The sequence below is a fragment of the Drosophila navojoa genome, chromosome 3, assembly GCF_054131105.1.
Source record: "Drosophila navojoa isolate 15081-1374.11 chromosome 3, UAZ_NAV_1.0, whole genome shotgun sequence".
Lineage (NCBI taxonomy): Eukaryota > Metazoa > Arthropoda > Insecta > Diptera > Drosophilidae > Drosophila > Drosophila navojoa.
The window spans coordinates 19,914,435-19,938,021 of record NC_142891.1 but is presented as its reverse complement, the minus strand read 5'-3'; the positions used below and the strand labels follow the sequence as shown (position 1 = coordinate 19,938,021).

General features: G+C 46.8%; 3 protein-coding genes across 4 annotated transcripts; 2 read left to right on the top strand and 1 right to left on the bottom strand.

Moving 5' to 3' along the window:
* The first annotated feature begins 2,914 nt into the window (after positions 1-2,914).
* Positions 2,915-6,613, top strand: cbt (Kruppel like transcription factor cabut). Its single transcript, XM_030382679.2, has 2 exons — positions 2,915-3,331; positions 4,839-6,613. Exons 1-2 carry the CDS (start codon positions 3,260-3,262, stop codon positions 6,150-6,152), a joined length of 1,386 nt encoding a protein of 461 aa, XP_030238539.1. The 5' UTR covers positions 2,915-3,259; the 3' UTR covers positions 6,153-6,613.
* A 21-nt stretch (positions 6,614-6,634) lies between these two features.
* On the bottom strand, positions 6,635-9,444 carry MED15 (mediator complex subunit 15). The gene is made up of 5 exons (XM_030382662.2): positions 9,275-9,444; positions 8,522-9,212; positions 7,726-8,467; positions 7,526-7,668; positions 6,635-7,467 (listed from the first exon to the last, which is right to left on the bottom strand). The coding sequence occupies exons 1-5, from the start codon at positions 9,325-9,327 to the stop codon at positions 6,898-6,900; spliced, it is 2,199 nt and encodes a 732-aa protein (XP_030238522.1). The 5' UTR covers positions 9,328-9,444; the 3' UTR covers positions 6,635-6,897.
* A 451-nt stretch (positions 9,445-9,895) lies between these two features.
* Positions 9,896-22,468, top strand: LOC115562005 (uncharacterized). Of its 2 annotated transcripts, none has more exons than XM_089258453.1 (2): positions 9,896-10,588; positions 17,229-22,468. In XM_089258453.1, the coding sequence occupies exons 1-2, from the start codon at positions 10,582-10,584 to the stop codon at positions 22,157-22,159; spliced, it is 4,938 nt and encodes a 1,645-aa protein (XP_089114579.1). In that variant the 5' UTR covers positions 9,896-10,581; the 3' UTR covers positions 22,160-22,468. The 2 variants fall into 2 exon arrangements, with proteins under 2 accessions (XP_089114579.1, XP_089114580.1); XM_089258454.1 differs by having other exon boundaries at positions 9,896-10,892.
* The last annotated feature ends 1,119 nt before the right edge of the window (positions 22,469-23,587 follow it).

Genomic DNA, 23,587 nt, shown 5'->3' with positions numbered 1-23,587 from the left:
AGGCCCAATAACAAGATTGAGCACTCGCTGTGAACATGTTCCGTTTAGCAGCTGACGTCACGTTCACCTGTGATTGACGTCCGTTGCTAAAAGAGACACAAACAGCCAACACACATAACATTTAACTCTGCTTGGGGCCAACAGAGGGAAAAACAAAAGAAGAAAAACACGCGAACACACACACAGTCACACAAAAAACGTTAGCCAGAAACCCGAGTTCATTAATAAGGCATATGGTAGCAGAGGCCTTGAACCATCATCCGTGGGCCCTGCGACGTCATTGGCAGCGGCAGCGCTGCTTCTCTGATTGACCTTTGGAGCGCAACAGGAGAAATGCCACGTGACGTCATTGAGAGCCTGCTGCTGTTGCTGTTGCTGCTGCTACATAACCATTACATCAGGTTACGTCAATGCGCAAGCTCTTGCGCTCTCGGCAGCCACCGTTCTTACGTTCTCTCGCCCGTGTGGCAACCCTGTGCGTCGGTGGCAGCAGCGGCCTACGTGCACTTGTGAAGGTGCGTGGGCACGTGGACATTGGGTGGCCGTCCGCCCCTTTCAGCCTGTGGGTGGGTATTTGCGAGCTTGCAGTCGATACGTAGGCGGCCTCCAAATGCGTGTCAAGGCAAAAGGCGTACAAGTCCCGCACTGAACTTGAACTGCCGCCTGGAACCGGAATCGTTGCTAATTTTAGATGCCCTTCGTAATGCTGATTAAATTGAAACGTACATAGCTTAATAAACATACACACAAGAAAAAATAACTATGCTTGTGCTAATACTCAATTTGTATGGGTGGGCCGCACCTCTCAATGATGGGGCAGGCTTTCAATTGCGTAGTGCTCTATGCATTCAAAAAAAAAAGTATACATACAAATAAATAAATAAATAATGTAAATATTTCTACTGCAGCGAAAAGAAGAAGCAGAGGCAGCCCATTTACACACCCACGAAACATTATTATTGCACTTGAGTTCCGTACAAAACTTAATTCCGTTTCCAATAACAAACAAAACACGCAACAACAAATACCCACTCCCGTAAGCACTCAAACAAGCTCATGTACACACACGCACACATGCACGCGCACGCATACAGACAGCCATAAATAGTGAAACAAGCACGCCGCCTTCTGCCTCAGCCCAGCCCGACCGTCCGCACTGGCCTACACTCACTGCTGGCTGTGCTGGCAAGTATCAACAAATGTTCACGTGAACATCATGAGGTCAACGCGTGATACACAGTATGATAATTCACAGACACATTCATACACACACACACGGGCACACTCTCTCGCGCGTGTTTTGTATGGCGTGCTAGTTTCAGTCTCGCTCCCGCCCGTTGTTGTTTTTGTTGCGCAAGAGCGCAACCACAATATAAAATAGTCACAGCTGTTTGATGGAGACTCTCTTGTTGGCTCTCTCTCTCTCGTTCGTTGTGTGGCGCTCTGCCGATTGACGCCTATAAGTGGCACGAGCCCCTTTTTGCTTGTGAAACTGTTACGAACATAGCGTAGCCAGCATTGCCAGATTCAACTGTGTTTGACTAACTCTTAGCGCATTATGTGCAACGAGGAGATAAACGTGGGCATAAATTTATCATATTAACCGCAACAAGCAAAATTATTCCACACAATCTGTGCTCGATTTTCGTCACAGCTGGCAACGCTGCATTTGCTCAACTGGTGAGCGTAACCATAAAGTCAGCACCGCCCTCTCGCACCGACAAACTGGTTTCGCCCATCAATGAAATCTGTCTGCGTCTGGACTTTTGCACGACTTTGCGTTAGCTGCCCCTTGCCGAACAATGCGGCTAATGTACATGCAAATATATGCAGCCTGGCTAATATATTTTTGATCCAATGTATATATCGGCTGTCTGGCCGATGCCACTGACCAGTCTGAGCTCTAGCCTGTTTTTTATTCGTCTCTTTTATCTTCTTCTCGAAGCGCTTAATCACGAACTTCCGTAGCAACAAATGCGTCAGCCGCAGCTTCAAGCTTTGGCGGCGTCGTCAATGGGACGGCCGGGCCTTAGACTCAGCCATGGCTTCGGGGTGTGTCTGTGTAGGCCTCTCACAACTACAAACATATTCATATATGTATGTATATACATGCACGCATATGTGTGTATGGGAGTGCTGTCTTTGCTTTGCACGCTTTATATGCATGAACAGCGGCTATGAATAGATAGCTCCATGGAATTTTGTATTTCCCCCAAACGCCCCGCTGCTCATTGCCCTGAGGTAAACAGCTGATGACGTCCATGCGCTCGTTACGTGCGCTCTCTCTCTCCCACTCGACCATTCAGCCGGGTAGGCCCACTGTGCGTGGGCACAGACCTGACCTTTTTGCCGCCAACACGAGCTCCATGTCTCAGCTAAATGTCACCCCGCTGCGGAGGCGTACTGTCGAATCGCCAGCAAAAGTGGAGAGCGTGTCACGATCCTTTAGCGATAGATAACAAGAAATCAGCTCAACACAATGTGTCTACATTAGCTGAAAATCGAGTTTAATCAATCAAATCAAAGAACAAATACAAATAAAATAATGTTGCGTCTCGTGCTCGTCATGTATGTATTAAGTCGTGGGTTTTGAGTTAAAGCTCGTGCTTGGGTCGTGACACACGCACGCCTCTAGCAAGCGCTGCCCACGTTGCCAACGCCTGGCCTGGAAAAGCAGTTACAATTGTGTCCTCCCATTGCACTGGTTGCTTTGCCGACTCGTTCGATGACGATTTTTAAAGAGAGACTCCCAACACACCCGCGCACGTTGACGAGCAGCCCACTTACAACTGATTACGTCGGCAACGTGCGCTCCCATCTCTCACACTCTCTTACCGTGTACGTCTGTGGCTGTGTTTGTGCTTGTGTGTGTGCTGCGACTGCGACTGCGACTGCGATGGTCTGGTGGAAGTTCGCAGTCTGTGTTTTGTTCATTCGTCTGTTGAATTCTGAACGCTACGGTTCGCTCACACGGTCTCCTCTAGCAGCCGCTTCAAGTGAAATAAAAAGAAAGAAAAAACTTTATAAGCAACCAGCCTTAAAAGCTTGTGTAAATCAAAAGTGCTAACACCGATTTAGATAAGTGATAAGGCGGACACCAACTGAAAGAGAAATTAAAAATTATTAAATAAATATATAAACTCCAGTGCCCCTGCAACAATACTTGGTGCAGGAGCCAAAGATAGTGTGCAAGTGCAAAGTGCATCTAAATAAAAATAAAACAAAAGATAATTATTTATCACCCACACACACACATACAATGGACATGGATACGTTGCTGCTGCCATCACCGCCTGCAACGCCCCCGCTGCGAGAGAACAAAGTGGAAAATGTAAGTCCAAGTGACTCAGAGCTCGCAAGAGATTGACCTACAAAGTGAGGCGTATAAATGAGTGCAGTGCAAACTAATTAAAATTAAATGCGAAAAAATGCAGCCTACACACATACACACACAGAGACAGACTTGCACTCGTATATACAGTTACAGCAAATTCCCGCATTTTATTCGTGCCCCCAGACAACACGCCTTCGCTTTTGACAAATCACGCAACAAAAAAAAGTACATGGCAAGGCAAACCATTAAGCGTAGTGCCTGCCTGCTTGCACTCGTCGCGTTTCTAAAAACAAAAGTCTCGCATCTCGCTCGCACCGCAGTAACGCTATGCGATCACGCAGCGGGCACGCTTTCACGTGAACACCGCATGCACAGCGAGTGATACACCACATACACACACATACATATATAGACCACATGCACACACACAGGGCGAACATTGGACTCCACGGCAATGTGGAACTGTCGTAGTTATTTGCGCGCCTTGCCTGCAAATGTATATGAGTGTGTGTGTGTGTCTGATTTTTTGCTGAGAGCGTCTTAAAGAGAGCCGCCTGCTGACGTAGTCAGAGCACAATTGTTTGAGAGCATTTGCCCGAGTGAGTGTATGTGTGCGTGAGCGTATAGACTGTGCGAAGGTGCGTTGTCAATTAGAAACAGCAAGCGGTATAAAAACAAACAAAACCAAGCCCCAGACAGGCAGAGACTTCAACAGCGACGCTTCATATAAAATATGTCACATTTTTCTGCTTATCGGGTGCACAAGCGAGCAAACAAACAAACAAGACAGACACACACACTCACACGCACGCACAAAACGAAGGCAACTTGCCGAGCCCATAAAAAAAAACAGTTTCGCTGCTAGCTGCGACGCATGCTGCTCAAATTTGTAGTGCATGCTTTTGGGCTGTGCCGCTAATTCGAAAGGCGCCGCAGTGGCTCTCAACAGTTAGACAAACTGCCAGAAGAGTGTCAGAAAATACGATCAAGACTAGTTGATACCCTGTAAGAAATTCCGCTTAGCTATTCGCTAAATAAAATATATATAAAATATGTATATATATATATTTAGTATCACGAGACAAATTTTTTTAAATGACTCATTTTGTATGCTATTTGATGTGAGGCTTACTGAGTATATCATAAAGTCATAATATCGTAATGGCATTAACCCCACGTTAGGCGCACCAAATTTGCGTGGGGGCCGCTGCGTCGGGTTAAGGTTAAATGTGAACGGCCTTGCCGCTTTTAACCAACGCCGGCGTCGCCGTCGCTGTCGCCGCTGACGCTGATGCCGACGCCCGCCCACATAATTAGCGAATTTTTCTCTTGGGGGTTTTTTGCACTCGCCAAAAAGTTATTGTAGGTCAACGTCAGACAGGGAAAAAGTGAATGTGAATGTGAATTGTATTTTCGGGGCCAGAGGCAGTGAACTCGCCCGCCTTCGTTTATTGAACCCAGTTACTAATCGAATGCTTCTCTCCTCTGCTTTTGCTTCTTCCAGGCGGCCAAGGACAAACAACTGGTCAGCGAGAATCTGCTGAAGGCCAAGCTAAAGCTGGTCGCCAATCAGCAAAGCCAAAAGAATGGCATCATCACGCCCAATCCCTCGGACACCGAGGACGATACCAGCGATGTGCGACCCTGCAAAAAGGCGCGCCTAGAACAGCCAGCAGTCACATTGACACCGCCGCCAGATCAGCAGCAACAGCTGAAGTCGGAGCACGACCAGGATGCCGAAGCCCTTGCTCAACGTGTCAGCGTCATCATGCGAGTGAATAGTCTAGGCACCGTCAGCTCATCCAATGAGGAGAACAGCTCCAAATCCACCTCCAGCTCGAGCAGTTGCTCTGCTGCCGCGCTCGCCACTCCCATTTCCGATGACTATCCGGAGGAGAACGTTTGGCGCAATCTCAAGTACAAAATGAATCGCAAACGTGCCGCCGAGGTGGTGCTGCCTACAGCCACAGCCACAGCTACACCTACTCCAACAGCAAAGCCAACAACTACGGAACAGCTGCCTCAGGCGACATACGCAACAGCAGCTTGCCCTGTCTATATACAAGCGCCCGCTCCTGATTCACAGCTGCTGATCCTGAGCAACGTTGCAGCCGCTGCCGCCGCTGTCAATGTACCATCGCCTTGCCAGTCCACATCCTCTAGCTCCGCATCCTCATGCTCCTCTTCAGCGTCCTGCTCTTTGGCAGGCAAACGCATTACCGCCGCCCAGGCAGCAGCCACACGCAGTCGCATCTACGAGTGCAGCTTCCCGGACTGCGGCAAGAACTACTTCAAGAGCAGCCATCTGAAAGCCCATCAGCGCGTCCATACGGGCGAGCGTCCGTTTATCTGCAAGTGGGAAAATTGCGACAAGCGCTTCTCTCGATCCGACGAGCTATCGCGCCACAAGCGGACACACACCGGCGAAAAGAAATTCCAATGCATCGTCTGCTCCAAGAAGTTCATGCGCAGCGATCATCTCTCCAAGCACGTCAAGCGCCACAACAAGGACAAGGCGAACGGTGTCAATCGCAATGTAAACTTCAGCACAACGGCCGCCGAGGCAGTTGCCGCTGCTGCGGCAGCAATGTGTGAACCCACACTGCAGCTGCGCGCCATTGCACCAGCCACCACCACCACCGCCGCCAACAGCTCCAACTCCAGCTCCAGCTGCGCCTCGAGTCCAGTACAAACGCCCGCCACATCCAGTCACTCGCCCAGCAGTCTGCACATCTATAGCGCACAGGATCTGCTGCGACTCCAGCAGCAGGCGTCCACATTGGGTACCTTTGTGGGTACATTTGTGGCCAGCCGATAAGCAATCATCGGCAACCATCATCCACAATCTCACCTCGACACAGTATGACCAGCTCAATCGTGCAAACTCTGGAGCAGATCCACATGCGGGCCGGCTGGCGTAGTCTTAAGTTTTAGTTAGGAGCTACTTCTTGTCATCGTTATGTTAGGCTTCACATACAAATTATCCCTATATAAGCACGTGGGCACGCCTCACACACACACACTCACACCTATTCATTCACACACTTTCCTCGCACACATTTAAGTTTAGAGCTCTTCTGATTATACCTAGTGCATAAAACTATATATATAGCTACAAAATCTGTGATATTTAAGTTTTCTTAACACTTTTTCTATTGTACAATAATTATCGCTCTGAAATTTTTAAATCTGATCAAAAATGTATTTATTGCTGCATGCGAAGAAAAGATACCTGGTATACCTAAATAGTATCAAAGGTCCAAATCTCAAGAAAACATATAGAAAAAAGAAGAATACAAATACTATGTGAAAATATATTTTCCATACAATAATTTAAACCACGTCTTTGAAATGGGTTGGAAATGTTTGATTATATTTACAATCTCATAATCTTACCCTAACATGCTTTTGTGCCTAACATCTATATTTTATCTACAATTATAAGTCATCAATTACTTTCATGCATCAGTACAGCAGCTCATGTATAAAATATTTGCTAGGGTATTGCATATTCGTATATATTCAATCCAACTATTTCTTCGCATCAACTGAGATTCGAAAGCCTAAACTCCCAGGAGCGTGGTCAGCTCACACATGGCTCGGGGCTTGGCTTGTGGAGAGCAAGCCTGTCGCACGGCCATCTCCCAAGTGTCCAATAGGTGCGACAGCGAATAGTTTTTGGGTAACTTTGACATGCGGGCGATCAACGCCTGTTGCACGGTCTGCAGAAACGGCGTTGCCGAATATTCCTGTTCGGTGAGCGAACAGTCGGGCGATTGCCATGGATACTCCTCCGGCACGCTCACACTCACTGGCGGAACGCTGGGTAGACATTTATCGTCCAGGCAACAGATCAAACGTATTGCCCTATTGTTGTTCTGGGCAGTTGTATCCAGCTTGACCTTGAACTTGGTATCCAGGCGAGCTATTTCGCCCTGCAACACGTGCGGCACATCTTGTTCAAATGGCGACGACTTCTCCTCCAGATGCGGCTTCTTGGGCGCCACTGGCGCACAAATATCTGTGCCAAAGAGCAGCTCCAAGCTGGGCCTGAAAGTTCGATGCAGCGTATGATTAGCCAACGGGCTCTGTAGTGTGGTATTGATGACCTCCAGCAGCGGATTAGACGATTTCTGAAAATCAATTGGAAAAGAGTTAGTTGGAGGTCTTTTAATACGAGCATCCACTTACGCCAAACTGTTGTCCCGAGTATGAGACTAGGTCCATTTTCTCCAGCGCCTTCTCGCACTTGAGCAACGTGTCCAGTTGTACACGTTGCGTCGGGTTGCAGAGGATTTCCAATAGCTTACTCATCTTGGTCATCTTTTCGACATCTGCAAGTGGAATACATTATTTAATATAACATATATAGAATATGAGAGACAGCTCACTGGTTCCATCATTGCTAATCTTGCCCAGCATGCGCTTCAGTGGCTCAATGTACTTGGTCAGCTGCTTGTACTTTTCCCTATAGAGGGCTTCCTCTTGTGGATTAAATGGACTGTTGCCCGTCACTTGGCCGGGCGTATTGATCGACGCACTCGGCGATTGCTGCCGTATGTTGCGTTGTTGGTTCTGCATCATCATTTGCGGACTGGACTGGGGCACCAATGCCGGACTGGGAATCATTTGTGGTGTGGGCATCTGTGGTGTGGGCGGCTGCTGAGTGGGCGTTTGATTGCCCACCAATTGCTGTTGTTGTTGCTGCTGCTGTTGTTGCTGCTGTTGTTGCTGCTGTTGCTGCTGCTGCTGCTGCTGCTGTTGCAACTGCTGCAATTGTTGCTGTTGTTGCAACTGCTGGGCATCCGCTGGTGAGGGACTGGAACGCATGAAGGGCTGCTGCGGCTGCTGTTGGCCGCCAACAACGCCACCTCGATTGCCCGGAAACATTTGGCCCGCTGGTCCCATTGTCATATTCGGCTTCTGCTGCATGTTGGGTGGCATATTCACAGCCATGGCATTCAGGGGATTCATAGCTCCGCCCTGCTGCACTGCGTTCGGTGGCAAGCCACCTGGCCCACCCACCTGTTGCTGCCCAGCCGGCCCGCCGACAACATTGTGCTGCTGTTGCATATTAGAGGGCATGCCCTGCATGCCTTGATTTAGCCGCATCATCGGATTGCCCATGCCCATCTAAAAGAGCGGCAGGTATTAGTATACATACATAATGACATGACCTCTGCTTACCACCATGGGCGACATTTGATTGGGCATGCCACCAGTTGCACCACCCGTAGGTCCACTATTAGGTCCCGGGCCCACCATCTGATTGGGCATTCCGCCTGCATTGCCAACGATCTGGCCCTGGCCCTGCGCCACAGCAGGACCCATGGCATTCAGCTGCATGCCTCCTGCGCCAGGTCCATTGCCTCCAGCCATTTGCTGCACTTGCACCATTTGCTGCCCACCAGCGCCAGCGCCCATGGGCAGTTGACCGCGTATATTCGGCATCGGTTGCATTTGTTGTTGGCCGGGCCTCTGCTGGTTGAGTGTCTGCAGTAAATTGGATGCAGTGCCTGGGCCACCTGGACCAGCCATTTGATTTGGTCCCGGAGCCCCGCCCATTGGCATCAATTGAGGATTTCGATTGCCCTGGCTAGCCAGATTTTGAAGCGCATTCAATGGATCCTGCATTATATTTTGCTGCCCCATCTCGGCATTAGGCGGCGGCTGTTGCTGCTGTTGCTGTTGTTGTTGCAGCTGCTGCTGTTGTTGCTGTTGTGCCTGGGACTTTCGCGACACATCCTTATAATGCATAAACAATTTGGCCACCAACCCCAGATACTCATCCTTAGTGCGAGACTTCCGAAATATGTGATTCTCCATCATGCTAGCATTTTTATTCGAGTCCTGTCCATTTTGGGGCAAGATGTCGTGGCTGTGAAACCCATGGCAAAATTCCATTAAAACTGCTTATGCATAAGCGAACTGCTTACTTACATTTTGGAAATCACATTTTGACGAAAGTTTTGACTTTGCCACTCTTCAGCCATATTTCAATTACGCGATTGCGATTTCTTATCAAAAGAAAAAATTTTTCACAATGGACGCAGTCGCTATTTACGCTTGGGTCTTCCACAGTAATCGACAAGACATATCGCTTAAATCAGTAGAGTGGCAGCACTTTTCGCGTATTTAAATCACTTACCACCGACCGTCTGGCAGCGCTGCGTTTCTCTTACGTCAGGCTGGCAGCACAGTGTTTTTTAGGCTTGCAACTCTTAGTTATTTATGGCGCGCAAATTTGGGGACAACGGAATAGAAACATTTACCAACTAATTATGAGCCGGTACTCTTTTGTTTTGTTAACTGTAAATAAAGAATAACATGTTCAATTAGCACCAACTCTGGCTTATGTATGCCATGGCTGTCAGTCAATTACCTGCTTAAAACACCTGTATGAGGTTCTCTGCAGTACACCAAACACGCATACACATACACACACACACACACACATAGATACATATGCATATGTAGATACGCAAAACACTGAGAACAGCTCGCGCGCTCTAAACTTTTACTAGCTTTCGTTTTGGCGCGTGCTTCTGCTCTGGCTCACCGTTTTTTACCGTTGCTCATTCGTATCTCGACTTTCAGACAGAGCGCACGTCCGTTTGTTGGTTCGTTCGACGGTTCGTTCGTTCGTGTGTGTGTGTGTTTATTTCTTTGCGTTGTTATTAACTTTTATATTTACTACGTCTACGTTCCTCGTATATATGTATGTTTGTACATACAAATATGTACTAGTACATCTCTATATTGTATGGGTCGGTTATATTTAGTTCTCTACAATTTACGCGCTGATATTTCAATTCGCCACGCTGCTGCCACCTGTACAGCGTTCGTATAGTGTCTTCTGCCGCGGGCCCCTCTCCAACAGCAATCACAGCAACAAAAACGACAACAACAACAGCAACAATCATAATAATTGAAAACGCTGTCAATGCCGGCTGCATTCAAAGTCGCGTTTTGTGTACGTGTATCTGTATCTCTAACTTGAATTCGTGCAAAAAGCGCCATCGACAGCGGCAGCAGCAGTAGCAGCAGCAGAGGCCACCAAATTACTCCAAAATTGTTTCATAAACGTATCTTTTTACAAAACAGCCGTAACAACAACAACAAGAAGAACAGCGGTAACCAAAACAAGTAAAATAGAGTGTATTATCAGTTACCTTGGCGAATGAAAATTTGTGCCAGACAACAGCAGAGCAGCCGCGTCGCCGTCAACGTTGACGTTGTGTGTTTACATGTGTGGTGCGTAGAAAAATGATAATTGAATGCAATAAATAAAAATTCACAGCAACAACAATTACAACAACAAGTGCAGCAACGACAACAGGAATAATATCAAATTATATCACAACTAATAGTGCACATAGCGCAGCACAACAACAATATAATCAAGCGAAACGGGAGATACAAAACAAACACACACAGCAACAATAACAAAATAACAAACGGCAGAACGTTTAAGTGAGCAGCAGCAGCGACGCATCGTCACGACGCGACGTTGGCAGAGACAGCGAAAATAGCAACAAAATGTCGAAAAACTGTTGAGGTTCGTATTTGTATGTATGTATGTTTGTAAGTGTGTGAGTCTGTAATATTAACGTAGTGTGTGCTTTATGAATGCCGTACGCTCTTCTATATGTATGTGTATGTGAATACGTGGTTTATTTGCTGCTTCAGTGCATACGCTGGCTTCATGCTGCCCCCTCTGTGTTCTCTTGCACATGCACATTCACTCTCTCTTTCTCTGTCTCTCGCGCTATTCTCCTTCTATCTCTGCTTTGAGTGTGGCTTATGCTGCCAGCGTCGCAGTCGACGCAGTCTTGGGGTGCTCTACTTATTCTGTTCTTTTGGCATGTTTTTTTTTGCGCCCCAATAGCGACAGCAACGATGTTGATTACAGCCTACAGCCCAAAATGCCCCAACACACACACACACATGCGCACAAATTCAGACAAGCCATAACAATGGCAGCGGCAACAGCAAAAGTGTGTTGACATTTTGTTGTTATTTTTGTTGTGTTTTCCCGTCTGTTTTACTCGATATGTATGTATGCATGTATGTATGTGTAGCAGCATATATGCGTGTGTAAGTGTATCTACCGCCTGGCAGGGGTAGTGTACGTGTTTAAATTATCAAGCTGAGCTTGTCAGCGCTAGCAGCACGCATGCATATGTATACATACGTATACGTACATATGTATGTATATACATACATCTGTATATATGTATGTACATACATACATATATGGAAATACAGCTGTATAACAGTGTGTACACATGTATACATGGGTATAAGTATGCACGTATTTATGTACATGCGTTTGTAACTGTGCCGGTGGGTTGGAACTTGGACTGGTAGTGCGCAAAGGGCTTCAATTCACGACGGCAAATGACAAAATGACAAACAGACGGCGGAGAGAACGCAACCTATTGATTTTCAATCAATATTTATGGTGGCTTCCCTCACCCTGTGCTTCCGCTCGTGTGTCTTTTCTTTCTACTTCGGCCTTTCTAGCTTTTGTTGTTGTTGATTTTGTTTTACGTTCGCTTTGCTGTTCGATTTTTGAATATTGTCTTGCATTTGAATTGCTATTGCTTCTTCTGTGGCTTCGGCGCCAACGCCGCTGTCGCTGCCGCTGTTGCCGTTGCTGTTGCTATTTTGTTGCTGCTTGTTTTTTGCTCTATTCTGGTTTCACCTTTGGGCGACGCGAGACTCACTCACGCATGCATAATCAACAACTGTATTATTTCGCTGTTTTTGCGGGTGTGTGTGTGTGTGTCAGTGCGACTGCGCTGCCAACTTTGCTGCTTTTGATTTCTGTATTGTTGTTGCTGTCACTGTAATCGCGGCTTTTTTTTATTATCATTTGATTGCGCTGCTTTTATGGTTGCCGTTGTTTTTCATTTTCTTGCCTCTTTTGTCGCCTGAGTGTGAGTGTTTTATTTTTTCTTTGCTTCATATATGTATATATTTTTTTTTGCCAATTCTCTTTTTGCGGCGCAACCGCAAGACCTCTTTTGGCTTTGTTTTCATATCAATTAGTTTCTGTTGCTGTTGCTGCATTACTTTATTTATTTACTTTTCTTTTCTTTTTTCGGTTTTGTATTTATTTAATTTGCTTTGTAGCCACGTTTGGTCCTATATTTTCACCTGGCCTGTCAACGCCAGCGGCTCAAATAATTTGCCGTATATTTTCTTAATTCGTGTTTTGTTTTTGCTTGTTTGTTTGTCTGCTACTTGTCTTGTTTGTTGCTGCAGTTAACAGCTGCGTCGTTCGCCTGTCGCTTGTTTGTCACGCTTCACCATCGAACCGTTAGGCAACGGCGCGTTGCCTCCCATAATGGGAGCGTGTTCTGCATTTCAGCCGTCGCACAGTGACGCTCGGTTATAAAAATCCAGGACATAACTTTGGCTTTGTTTGCGTTTTGCTTCATATCAAGCATCCGAAGACATTGGCATGAATATTTTCTTAGATATTTATACATATATATTATATTTTGATGAATAAACAAGAATTTCATTCAACATAGTCAGTATTACTCACTTAGTAAATGTAGATTAAAAGTTCAATCATTCTTATTTTAAGCTTTATTCTTATCTATGACAATAAATATCAATTTATATATTGCATCCACTGGGGCCCCTTGCTTTTATTATTGAATGTCCGCTTAAGATTGGGTTTTTTTTTTTTTTATTTAATTCCTCTGTTTGGTAATATTGTCCCACTGTGTATCCATGCAACTGTCATGTTTGCTTATGAGTGTACGTATTGCATGTGTGTACTTGTGTACGCCTTTCATTTCCGCCGGCGCTTCAGCTGTCAAATGTGCAGAGACGTCAGGTACCAGCTATCCCTGCCCACTATCCACCCCGATAACCAAACCCTTTGGGGCTGGCCAGCCGGCGCTTTAGTTGTGTGCGCCACGTTTTCTCACCACGGCAACCACTTGTTTTCCCAAGCAAAACAACACACACAAACAGACACACATATACACAAGCACACATACACATTCACAATAAAAGCGCTCACTCATTCAGTCTCTCTCTCTCTCTCTCTCTCTCTCTCTCTCGCACACACACACACACTTGCTTGAACCCGCCCTACTTTAAGCAGGACTTTCCGCTCTGTTTGTATGTGTCGCCTGCGTTGACAGCGGCGCCAGCGTCACTGTTGGCGTCAGCATCTGCGTCGACGACAGCCGCAGCCGCAGCCGCACAATTCACACATTCCGTTGCGTCTCTAACGTTGCGGCAACAGATGAAAAAGTTTCTCGCGCGCACACATTCGAAAGCCACAAAAACGCTGCTAAGAGTTTAAATAGAATTTCGTTGTTTTCGTATTTGTTGTTGTTGTGCTTGGGTTTTATATCGAGTTATTTAATTTAAAAAAATTACCCATACGCAGCGCTGGCAGATGTCAGCCTGTAACTAGACTACACAATCGAGTGCGGTCAAAAAACGTGCACGGTCCATCAACTACAGTAATGTGAAACCTCTCTCGTTCTCTCTCACTCTCATTCTGTCTTTCTCTCTGTATATGTGTGTATGTGTGAGTGAAGCTGTTGCGCGCGTTTTTCTCTTGCTCTGTCGCCTTGAACATCAACATATGGCAACATAATTGTGTCGTCTCTGAAGTCGCTTTCGATTTGTGCATAAATTGTGTTGTTTACGGTGCAAGTTTGTTGTTTTATTCAACAGTTTGTTTGTGGAATAACTCAATTTAATCTAACATCTGGCCTGGTTCATATTATCTATATGCATACATAAATAGAAAGGAAGAATATCAGCATTGTGCTTTTTGGTCTTAAAGTTAACTTTAAATCTACTGAAAATACTTTGAAAAAGGTTATAATCATTATGTTATTAAATAATGAATATGAAGTTGGAGAATTTATAATTTTTAATCATACAGTTTTTCTTGGAGAAGTAATATTTAAGTGATGTTATGCTAAGGGGACTTGTTACAGATATTGTTTACATAAATATGTGTTTATGTACATATTGGTGTGTGGAATCGAAATATATATTATTGCTGCGGCATCACATTATTATGCTTTATGTATTATTATATATCAAGCTAAGGATTATTAGGTATAAGCTCATAAGCTTCTTAATTCCTACAAATTCCGAAGTAATCAACTCTTTCTTTTCTAAATGGAGAAATTTAAAGTTATTTGAATGTGTCTTATATTCCCTAGACTTTTGCTGTTTACCATATCAGGTTCTATTCCAGCTGCTAAGATCTTAGAGTATTCAGAAGCTCTGTGCCTCCATCAGTTTGCTCTTCAATAATCATTATAAAATTGCATATTATTATATCAAAATTCCCGATGGTATTCAAAATTTTGCAGCTTAATGCCAATGGCAATACGATTTCGATCGCGATCTCATTTATCGATTGGCATAATGATGATGATTTGGCCACTTGGCTACGCTCAATTAGATTAAAAGCCCATCAATAATTGTGACCTGCGTAGTTGACCATTAGGTGATTAGTGCTGGGCATCCAATCCAATCTGTTAGCCATCATCAAGCTAACCAGCTCCTCGGCTCACCAGGCCATATATATCGGCGCGTATGGCCAACAATCGCTATATAAGAGAGAGACGTGTGCTCGCGAACAAACGAAAGTGAATTAACATAATGGATTCCGTGTACTACAGGGCTACAGCGCCGCCTTGCATTTACCATGCGAACTGCCAGCGCAAGCGGGCGAGAGGTGGGCGTGTACGTGCTGCAACAACGGAGGCAACATCGGCTGCAACAGCGGCAGCGGCGGCGGCAGCAACAGCAGCTGCCACTTGCGCTTTCGCTGACCGCTGCCTGCTGGGTCTGCTGGTCACAGGTGGTCAGCGTCGTCGACGACATCGTCATCATCATCACCGTCATCATCATCATCGTCGTCGGATTGTGTGTCAGTGGGAAAGACTTAAACGCAGTTCATTATTTATGCTGGGCCGAGGGCCCGAGGGGACAGTGGCAGACCGCAATTAATATCACTACTTTGATGTCCATGTGTGTGTGCGTGTGTGAGCCTGTGTGTATGCGTGTGTGGCACACTTTGTTGTGGGCGTTGACATTGAGAATCGTCCGGCGTAACGCCCAATCGTGTACTCCAGACATGCTGTCGTCGGCCCACTGTCCCCTTGCACAGTGGGTCAAAAGGCCAGCTGATGGATTAATGCATATAATTACTTTGCGAAGAGCATATGAAAAATACATAATTGTAATCGTAAAATTGGCGTCGATCTAGTCAAATTATCCTGTCTGTCCGTCTGCTTAAATGTGTTGAACTCGAAAACTGTAAAATCGAATTAAATTAAATTTGAATTATATATTCCAACATATATAACGCAGAGTAAGAGCAATCATTTTTAATTTTATATACATATTCCTCAATTCCTGAATTAGAAATATTTAAATATAGTTTATTAATATATATTAAGCCGATATTTAGACATTTTTTATTGGATGCCATTCTCAAGAATTTTTCTTGAACATTTGTGATAGATTACGAGTAGAAAGAAACTGTTATATATATTATTTTAAATAATATTAAAAAATATTTTTTATTTTGTAGCTACATATTTCCACTCACATAATTCACACTTTTAGTTCTCCTACATAACCTATTGAGCTATTTAATGTAACTCATTTTGTTGTCTAGCTCTTTAGTATTAATTGAATCCACTGTGCATTGCTCATCCGTCATGTTGGCCATGCTAGCGTTTGGTGGCGGCAATCGTTAATATTTAATGAACAATCGCATTTCACAAAGTTGACGCGAGTACGTTTCATTTCGCTGACCTGAACGGGTTGGCGGGTGTCCAGCAAAGAGGGAAGGTTGGGTTATTCCCATACAGCTGGCCAGCATTTAGACATCAACCCCATTGACACACTTGAATGAGGACCTGCGCGTGGCTCGTAGTGCCGCGAAATGCGACATTTATGACCATTAAAGTCGCTAGCAGAAGCAGCTACAACAACGGCGACAACAAAAGCCAAGGGGGGAGGTAGTGGGTGCGGGGCTTTGAGAGGTTAGGTTTGGGGCCTTTTCCATTTTTCATTTAAATGCCATGGAATAATTGCTTTTTCCTGTAGTGCAGCGCACATGTGTTTGTCTTCCTATGTGTGTGTGTGTGTGTGTGTGTAAGGTAGAGGGGTGGAAGAAGGGACAAATTGGGTACACTGTAAACAAAGAGGGCATTACATACATGTACATGCACATATATACATACATATATACACACACATTACACTTCCACAAACATATGTATGTGCATGTATTTGTGTAAATTGTCAACTTTTGTTTTGTTCTAATGCCCTTCAAAAATAGCATAATGAGCTGTATTTCATTATGTCTGCTTAGCATTGGTCGATTTTTATGAAAAATAGTCTACAAAAGAGCAAAGCGCAACAGAGAAATATAAATGCAATTTGGGGGATAAATCCATTCTATGATCTAAATAGGAAGAATTGAAACCGATTTATAACAGAGATTCCCTATAGGACACATATGGGGAATTTTTAACAGGTTAGCTTAGCTTTCCCTTAAATTTCTTTGAATTTTTATAGATCTTATAGTTGGCATATAGAAAAGCTTAAGGAAATGCGTGTTGAAAGTCATAAAAAATTGACTAGATCCCCCACACATGAGCGTAAACCTTTTCTAGGAATAATTTTCATTCTTAAAATAATTTTCATGTCTAATTTGATGTTCTCTCATATTCTCGATGACATTAATCAAGTATTCTCTTTATTCTCTGCATTACCTCTAATTTGTAGGGCACTTAAGCTCTGACCTGTCGCTATTTGACGCTATTTCAGTTTTCTTTTATGTCCTTCGACTAGTTTTGCTTACCGTTTGTTGTTGTCATTGCAGCTGGCAGCATGGACTCGGCCGCCATGGCCATTGCTGTGGGCAGCAACTCGGGCCCCGGTAGCAGCAGCAGCGCCAGCAGCGGCTATGGCAGTGCCACGACCACGCCCACAACCCCGCTGAGCTCCGGCAGCCATTACGAGGGTACGCCAACGCCAATGGCCACCATTGCGACCGTGGCGCCCTTCTACAGCGAAGCATTGACCAGCCTGGATGCGCAGCAGCGACAGCAGCAGCAACACCAGCAGCACCAGCAGCAACAACAGCAGCAGCAGCAGACGCACTTTTATCATCAGAACTATAACTATGCTGGCATGGAGGCGTACAACTACAGTGCGTACAACTATAGTGCGCCAGTTGTGCCGCCCAGTGGCTATCAGAAGCTGGCGGCTGTCAAGTACAACAACAGTAACGGCAGCAGCGGCAGTAGCAGCAGCAGCAGCAATATTGGCGGCAGCAGCACAAGCAACAGCAGTGGCGGCAACAACAACATCAGCAACATAAGCAACAATAACATCAGCAGCAGCAGCAGCAATATTATGAGCAGCAGCAAGCCGCAGGCGGCAGCCACGCCCTTTTATGCACAGCCTCAAAGCATGTCGATGTCGATGTCCATGTCGATGCCCATGACAGCTGGCGGCTATATGAGCCAAGCGAATCCCTATGAAGCGTACAAGTACAAAATGCCGACACAGCTCCACACACAGCAACAGCAACAGCAGCAGCAGCAGCAGCAACAACAGCAGCAACTACAGCAGCAACAGCAGCATCAGCAGCAGCAGCAACAGCTGCAGTCAACGCAGCAATATCACAATTTGAGCCTGGCTCAGAAGCAAAACCAACACCAGCAGCAGCAACAGATGCCGACACAGCAGCAACAGATGTCGACACAGCAGCAGCAGCAGCAACAGCAACAGCAACAGCAGCAGCAACAGCAATTACAGCAACAGCTGCCGCCGCTGGAGCCCAACTATGCTGCAATCAAGCCAAGCAGTCGCTATCAGAATATGCCGCCATCTCTGTACGGCAGTCCAGGTGCGGCAGGATCGGGTGCTGCTCCCACGACTGCCCAGTTGCCCGGGTCGTACTATGACAAGTATGCCATGTCTCTCTACTCGCCGAACGGCGGCTTGAGCTTTGGCGCACCGGCGCCGCTCTACAGTCCGCCGGAGCTGGGCGCCGAGTCGGCCTATCGCAAGTCCAGCCACTGGAACGTTGACTACAATGCGGCCAATTGTCGCACCATATCGGGCAACAGCAGCGCCTATCATCATGCCGTGGCGAATGCTCCACCCCCACCTGCACATCCACATCCACATCCGCCCAATGCCAGCAGTAGCGACTTGTACTACAAGTACGACAAGTACGCGTCGTCGCAGCCAACGGCTCCTTATGCGGCCGCCAATCCCTATCAGGCAAACATCACACAGCCCTATGCTGCACGCGGCATCTGGCCACCCAATCCTGTGGAGAATCCGCTGTCCAACAGCAGGCAAAACTGCTGCACTCAGCCGTATCCACAGCAGAGCTGTTACTATCCACGCAGCAACGGCTACGGCTCGCAGCCATCGCAATATGGCGGCGCCCAGGCCAGCAGCCACAAGCTCAAGCATCCGACTGATCTCTATGGCTCCTATGAGCCACTGCCGCCCGCCCAGCTGGGCTATGGCTATGCGCAGCCAGGCGCTGCGGGCGCACCACCGAACCCAGCGGCGCCCGCCAGCAGCAGCCAGCGCTATGTGCCGCCACTGGGCCTCAACATGGGCCTCAGCATGGGCGTGGGCGTGGGCGTGGGCATGGAGGCTAATGTAAGCAGCGCCTACTACAATGATCTCAGCAGCATGGATGGCTATGGGCCGGTGCCAGTGCCCGGCCAGCAGTCGCATCGGTCTCAGCCTTACCAAAGCGCCAGCTCCTTGGAGTACACGTACAGGAAGCGGGCACCACCAACGGCCAGTGGCTGCTATTTGTCGGCAGGTGGCGCGCCGCCGCCGCCGCTGGGCAACCTGGAGGCTCACGTGGACAGCTTTGTGGGCTACGACCTGCATGCATCTGCGCCGGCACATTATCCAGCGCAGCATCAGAAGCAGCAGGCGCAGTCGCAGTCAGAGTCGCTGGCGCAACCACTGGCACCACCCAGCTCGAATAGCTCCAATATACGCGACTTTCTGTCCAGCTGGAACGACGACGAAGAGGATCAGTCGGCGCCGCAGCCAGCACGCTTGGAAACCGAACTGCAGCAGCCAACGGTGGCTGTGGTGGCGCCCGTTGCACCACCCAACCACTCGAGCTTCATGTACGAAACGCTGCCGCCGACGGGTCCGGTGGCCACGGCCGTCCTGGACGCCCAGGCGAACGAGTTGCCCCAGTGTCCGTCGATGAATTTGCCGGACATCATTATCGATCACCACCACGAGAAGTCAGCGCTGGCGCAGTCCAGTGTGGCGCATGTGGAGGATTCTTTCGGCAGCTTCGATGTGGAAAAGGAGCTGGATGAGCTGCGTCTTAAGAAATGCGGCGTGGATGCCAACGAGTCCCAGCCCAGCGATACAGACGCCCTGGCCGAGATGCTGCGAGAGCCGGTGGTATCGCAACCGGAGGAGTCACTCGTTTTGCCCCTGCCACTGCCGCTGTCCAGCCAACTGCTGTCGGACCCATCGCCAATTGAGTTTGATCCGAGCAACAGCAACTCAAATGAGTCCACGTTCGCGAAGGAGTACGAGACGTTCATAAACAAAAACGAGGGCAGCGACAGCGATCCGGATCCGAATGGCCAGCTCAACAGCGAGTATCCGGATCACGCCAATCGCTTCAAGTTCTACAAGCGCAAGCGTAAGACCACGGATCCAGCAGAGGAGGCGACGACGGAGGCAGCAGTCATAGAGAGCACAACGGCAAGTGCTGCTCCAGGTGCTATCTTAGATGATGCTACAGTTGCTGTACCAGCTCCGGAGTCAGCTCAGTCTCCGGTTTCTGCCCCTGCTTTCTCAGCGGCTGCTGCTCCTCCTTCTCCTGCTCCTACTCCTGCTCCTGCTCCGCTTGCGCCCAAAGCAGCGGCACGTGCCAGCCGCAAGCGCTTAGCGCGCCGTCGTCGCAATCGCATCAAGATGCTAAAGATCCTAGAGTTTGAGAGTCCCAAGATCAAGCATCGCTTCTATTTCCGTACGCTGAAGCTGCTGCGCCGCCGATTCGCTTTGGCTCGGCTGCGGCAGCAGCGTCTCGAGCGCATTCGTCGCCATTTGGCACTCAGCAAGGAGCGTCGCCTGCCGCTGATCAAGCGCGAGTCGGCTAAGCAATACAAGGCTCTGATCACCACGGAGGCTATCTCGGCTCGGGAGACGGTCATCAAGAGTGGCTATGCGCTGCGAGAGAATCAGGTGCACCATGAGCTGGAGCATATGAGTGGAGAGTCAGATCAAACGGTACACTCCGTGGAGCTGTTGGGCAGCTTCAAGGGCTTCGATGATGTGGAGAATACGAATCTATCGCCGAGGGCCAAGCTGCATGCCGAAACAGAAGTGCAAGAGGAAAAGCCAATCAAAGCTGCTGAGGAGACGCCCACAAGTATGGAGGCCAAGCAGCTGGAAATACAGCGCTGGCTAGACCACAGCATGGAGGAGCATCCGGCTGCAATTGAGTCCACTGAAGCCACTGCAGCCACCGTCATCTGCTTGAGCTCATCCTCCTCTTCGTCGTCGTCCTCCTCCTCCTCTTCCTCCTCGTCAGCATCATCCTCCGCCAGTTCAACTAGCTCGTCATCTAGCTCCTCGTCGAGCAGCTCCAGCGGGCAGAGCGAGAAAAACGCATCAAATTCGAGCAACAACAGCTGCTCTGGCGAGGAGAGCGACTTCAATGAGATGGCTGCACTGGAGAAGGAGCTCTCGCTAACCGCCTTGCCAAAGCCAGCGACGGATCTGCAGAGCAGCGAGAGCCTGATGCAGGCGTCCAACAATGACATAGCAAAGCTTAAGCAGATACTCGAGAGCGATGGCGATGATGAGGAGCAGCAGCAGCAGCAACAGCAGCAGCAACAGCAGCAGCAACAGCAGCAGCAACAGCAGCAGCAGCAGCAACAGCAGCAGCAGCAGCAACAGCAGCAGCAGCAGCAGCAGCAACAGCAGCAGCAACAGCAGCAGCAGCAGCAGCAGCAGCAGCAACAGCAGCAACAGCAGCAGCAGCAGCTGGCTAACAACGTACCAAAGCTAAGTGACCTTAGTAAAATTGCCTTAAATAGTTCCTTAAAATCTAGTGACATAGTCAAAGATGCCGTCGAGGCAGCCACTGAGGCGCCGCAGCCACAGCAGCACCGTGAACTCAGCGTCGAGGAGGCGCTGGCCGAGATGTATCAGCAGATAGGCGTGGCCTCCGATGCCGAGGACAATGAAACGGAAGCGGATGCCAAGCAGCTGATTGACGCCGCTGCCGGCTCTGGCCAGGATGTGCTGTTGATCAATCTGGCCGAGATTTTCGACAATAGCAGCAGCGATCTCTACGTGGTGCAGTGCGACATGAATGAGAACATCCTGGGCGTGGTCGAGTCGGATGATCTCGAGCAACAGCAGCCGCCAGCAGTAGCAGGAGCGGGAGCAGGAGCAGCAGCAGCAGCAGCAGCTGTTGCTGAGCAGACAAATACGCAACAGCTGATCGAACTGCTAGCCGAACCGGAATCGGATCACTTTGACGCCACGCCCCTCATCCATCATGAGGAGGTGGTGCCGGATAGCTGCAGCAAGCTGAGCGCCCGACGTGAGTTCCTCAAGTATCTGCACGGCAAATATGTGCAGAACAATGTCAGTCGCTACGATCATGGTCAGCGTGTGCTGCGCAAGTACAAGCGGCGACTCCTGCTGCAGCAGAAGCAGCAGCATCAGCAGCAGCAGCAGCAGCGGCGGCGGCAATCAACACATGGCACGCCCACAGCGCGTAAGCATTAACCAAAGATGGCTGCAACAAAAGAGTGTGAAGGCTTTCCATTTCCAGCTCAGTTGCTGGCAGGGGGTGGTAATCGTTGTCGCTCTAGCGTGAAAAATCAACATGACGTGCCTAATGGATTAGAAATTTAAATTCAAATTATTCACCCACATACACATAGAGACAGATTTACACCTACACACACACACATACATCTACTACACCCACACATTTGGTGAATCTCAAAAGACTTGTTTATATAAAATCAATTTTTTTGGCATTTGTTTAGTACATACCGTAGTAGATATACTAAATCTAATTAATCTATATAATTCTTCTTATTTTTTTTGTATATATTTAAAGCATAGCAAAGGCTTCGTTTTTAATACAAATATGGACATTTTCAGGTTTAAAACATTTTTCAGTGCGACACAATATTAGAAAAAGAATTTAAATTGAGTTATATATTGATATACATATATAGTTCGACTCGAGTACCTCAAGAAAACACAGTTTAAATTATTTGTATGCTGAAAAAATTGCAAATTACCAACAAATTTATAGTTTTATAAACTTATAGAAAGTTGTTTTTAAATTTTAAAAAAATTTTATGTTCATACATGAATTTGTTATCTCTTTTAATACATGTTTGTTTTACCCATACATTTTATTCTTAAAAATAACACTTTAGAATATCTGAAAATATTTTTAAGCTTTTTACGAAACCTTAATTTCAGCCTTTCTTAATGGATGCTCATAGAGTGAAAATAGAGGCAAAACCCAGAATAATAATAATATAAATATTGAATAATTAGTATTATTTTTTAAAGTAGAGCTTTATTTCTAAAAAAAAGTATACGAACTTTTTCAAGCATCTCAAATTTTAATCAAATTTTATTAAATATTTTTAAATTTTTTAAATATTTTTTGTATACCTTTTCTTCAATATAAAGTCATACCAAATCTGAAAAAAACCCTGAAAATGTCCATATAAAATGAAAGCAGTTTTATATACATATATACATACATATGTAAATTCATATTTTTTAGCGAAACGTGCAATATTTTTGTTAAATGTGCAATTAATGTGTTTTTTTTTTCTAAATAACAAACATATTTAAAAATTCGAATCTCATGCTAAGTGGGGCCACGTTGCGGCGAGGGGGCGTGTCTGGGTGCGTACACCTGGCGTATACGCGATTAGCCACATGCATCTGTGTATGCGTGCTGCTCCAGCTCGCGTGCAATTAAGTTTACAGAAAAATAAAACAAAAATCGAGCACATATGTCATTTCAGCCATACATATATATTAATACTTATCTATATATACTTATAAGTTAGCATGCTACACTGCGAGTGCGAGTGCAACAGTGATAGCTAAACAACATTTATATTTCAGTTTACTTTTTTTTTAAACTTTTTTGTTTTTATTTTTATCAGTTAAGTGTAT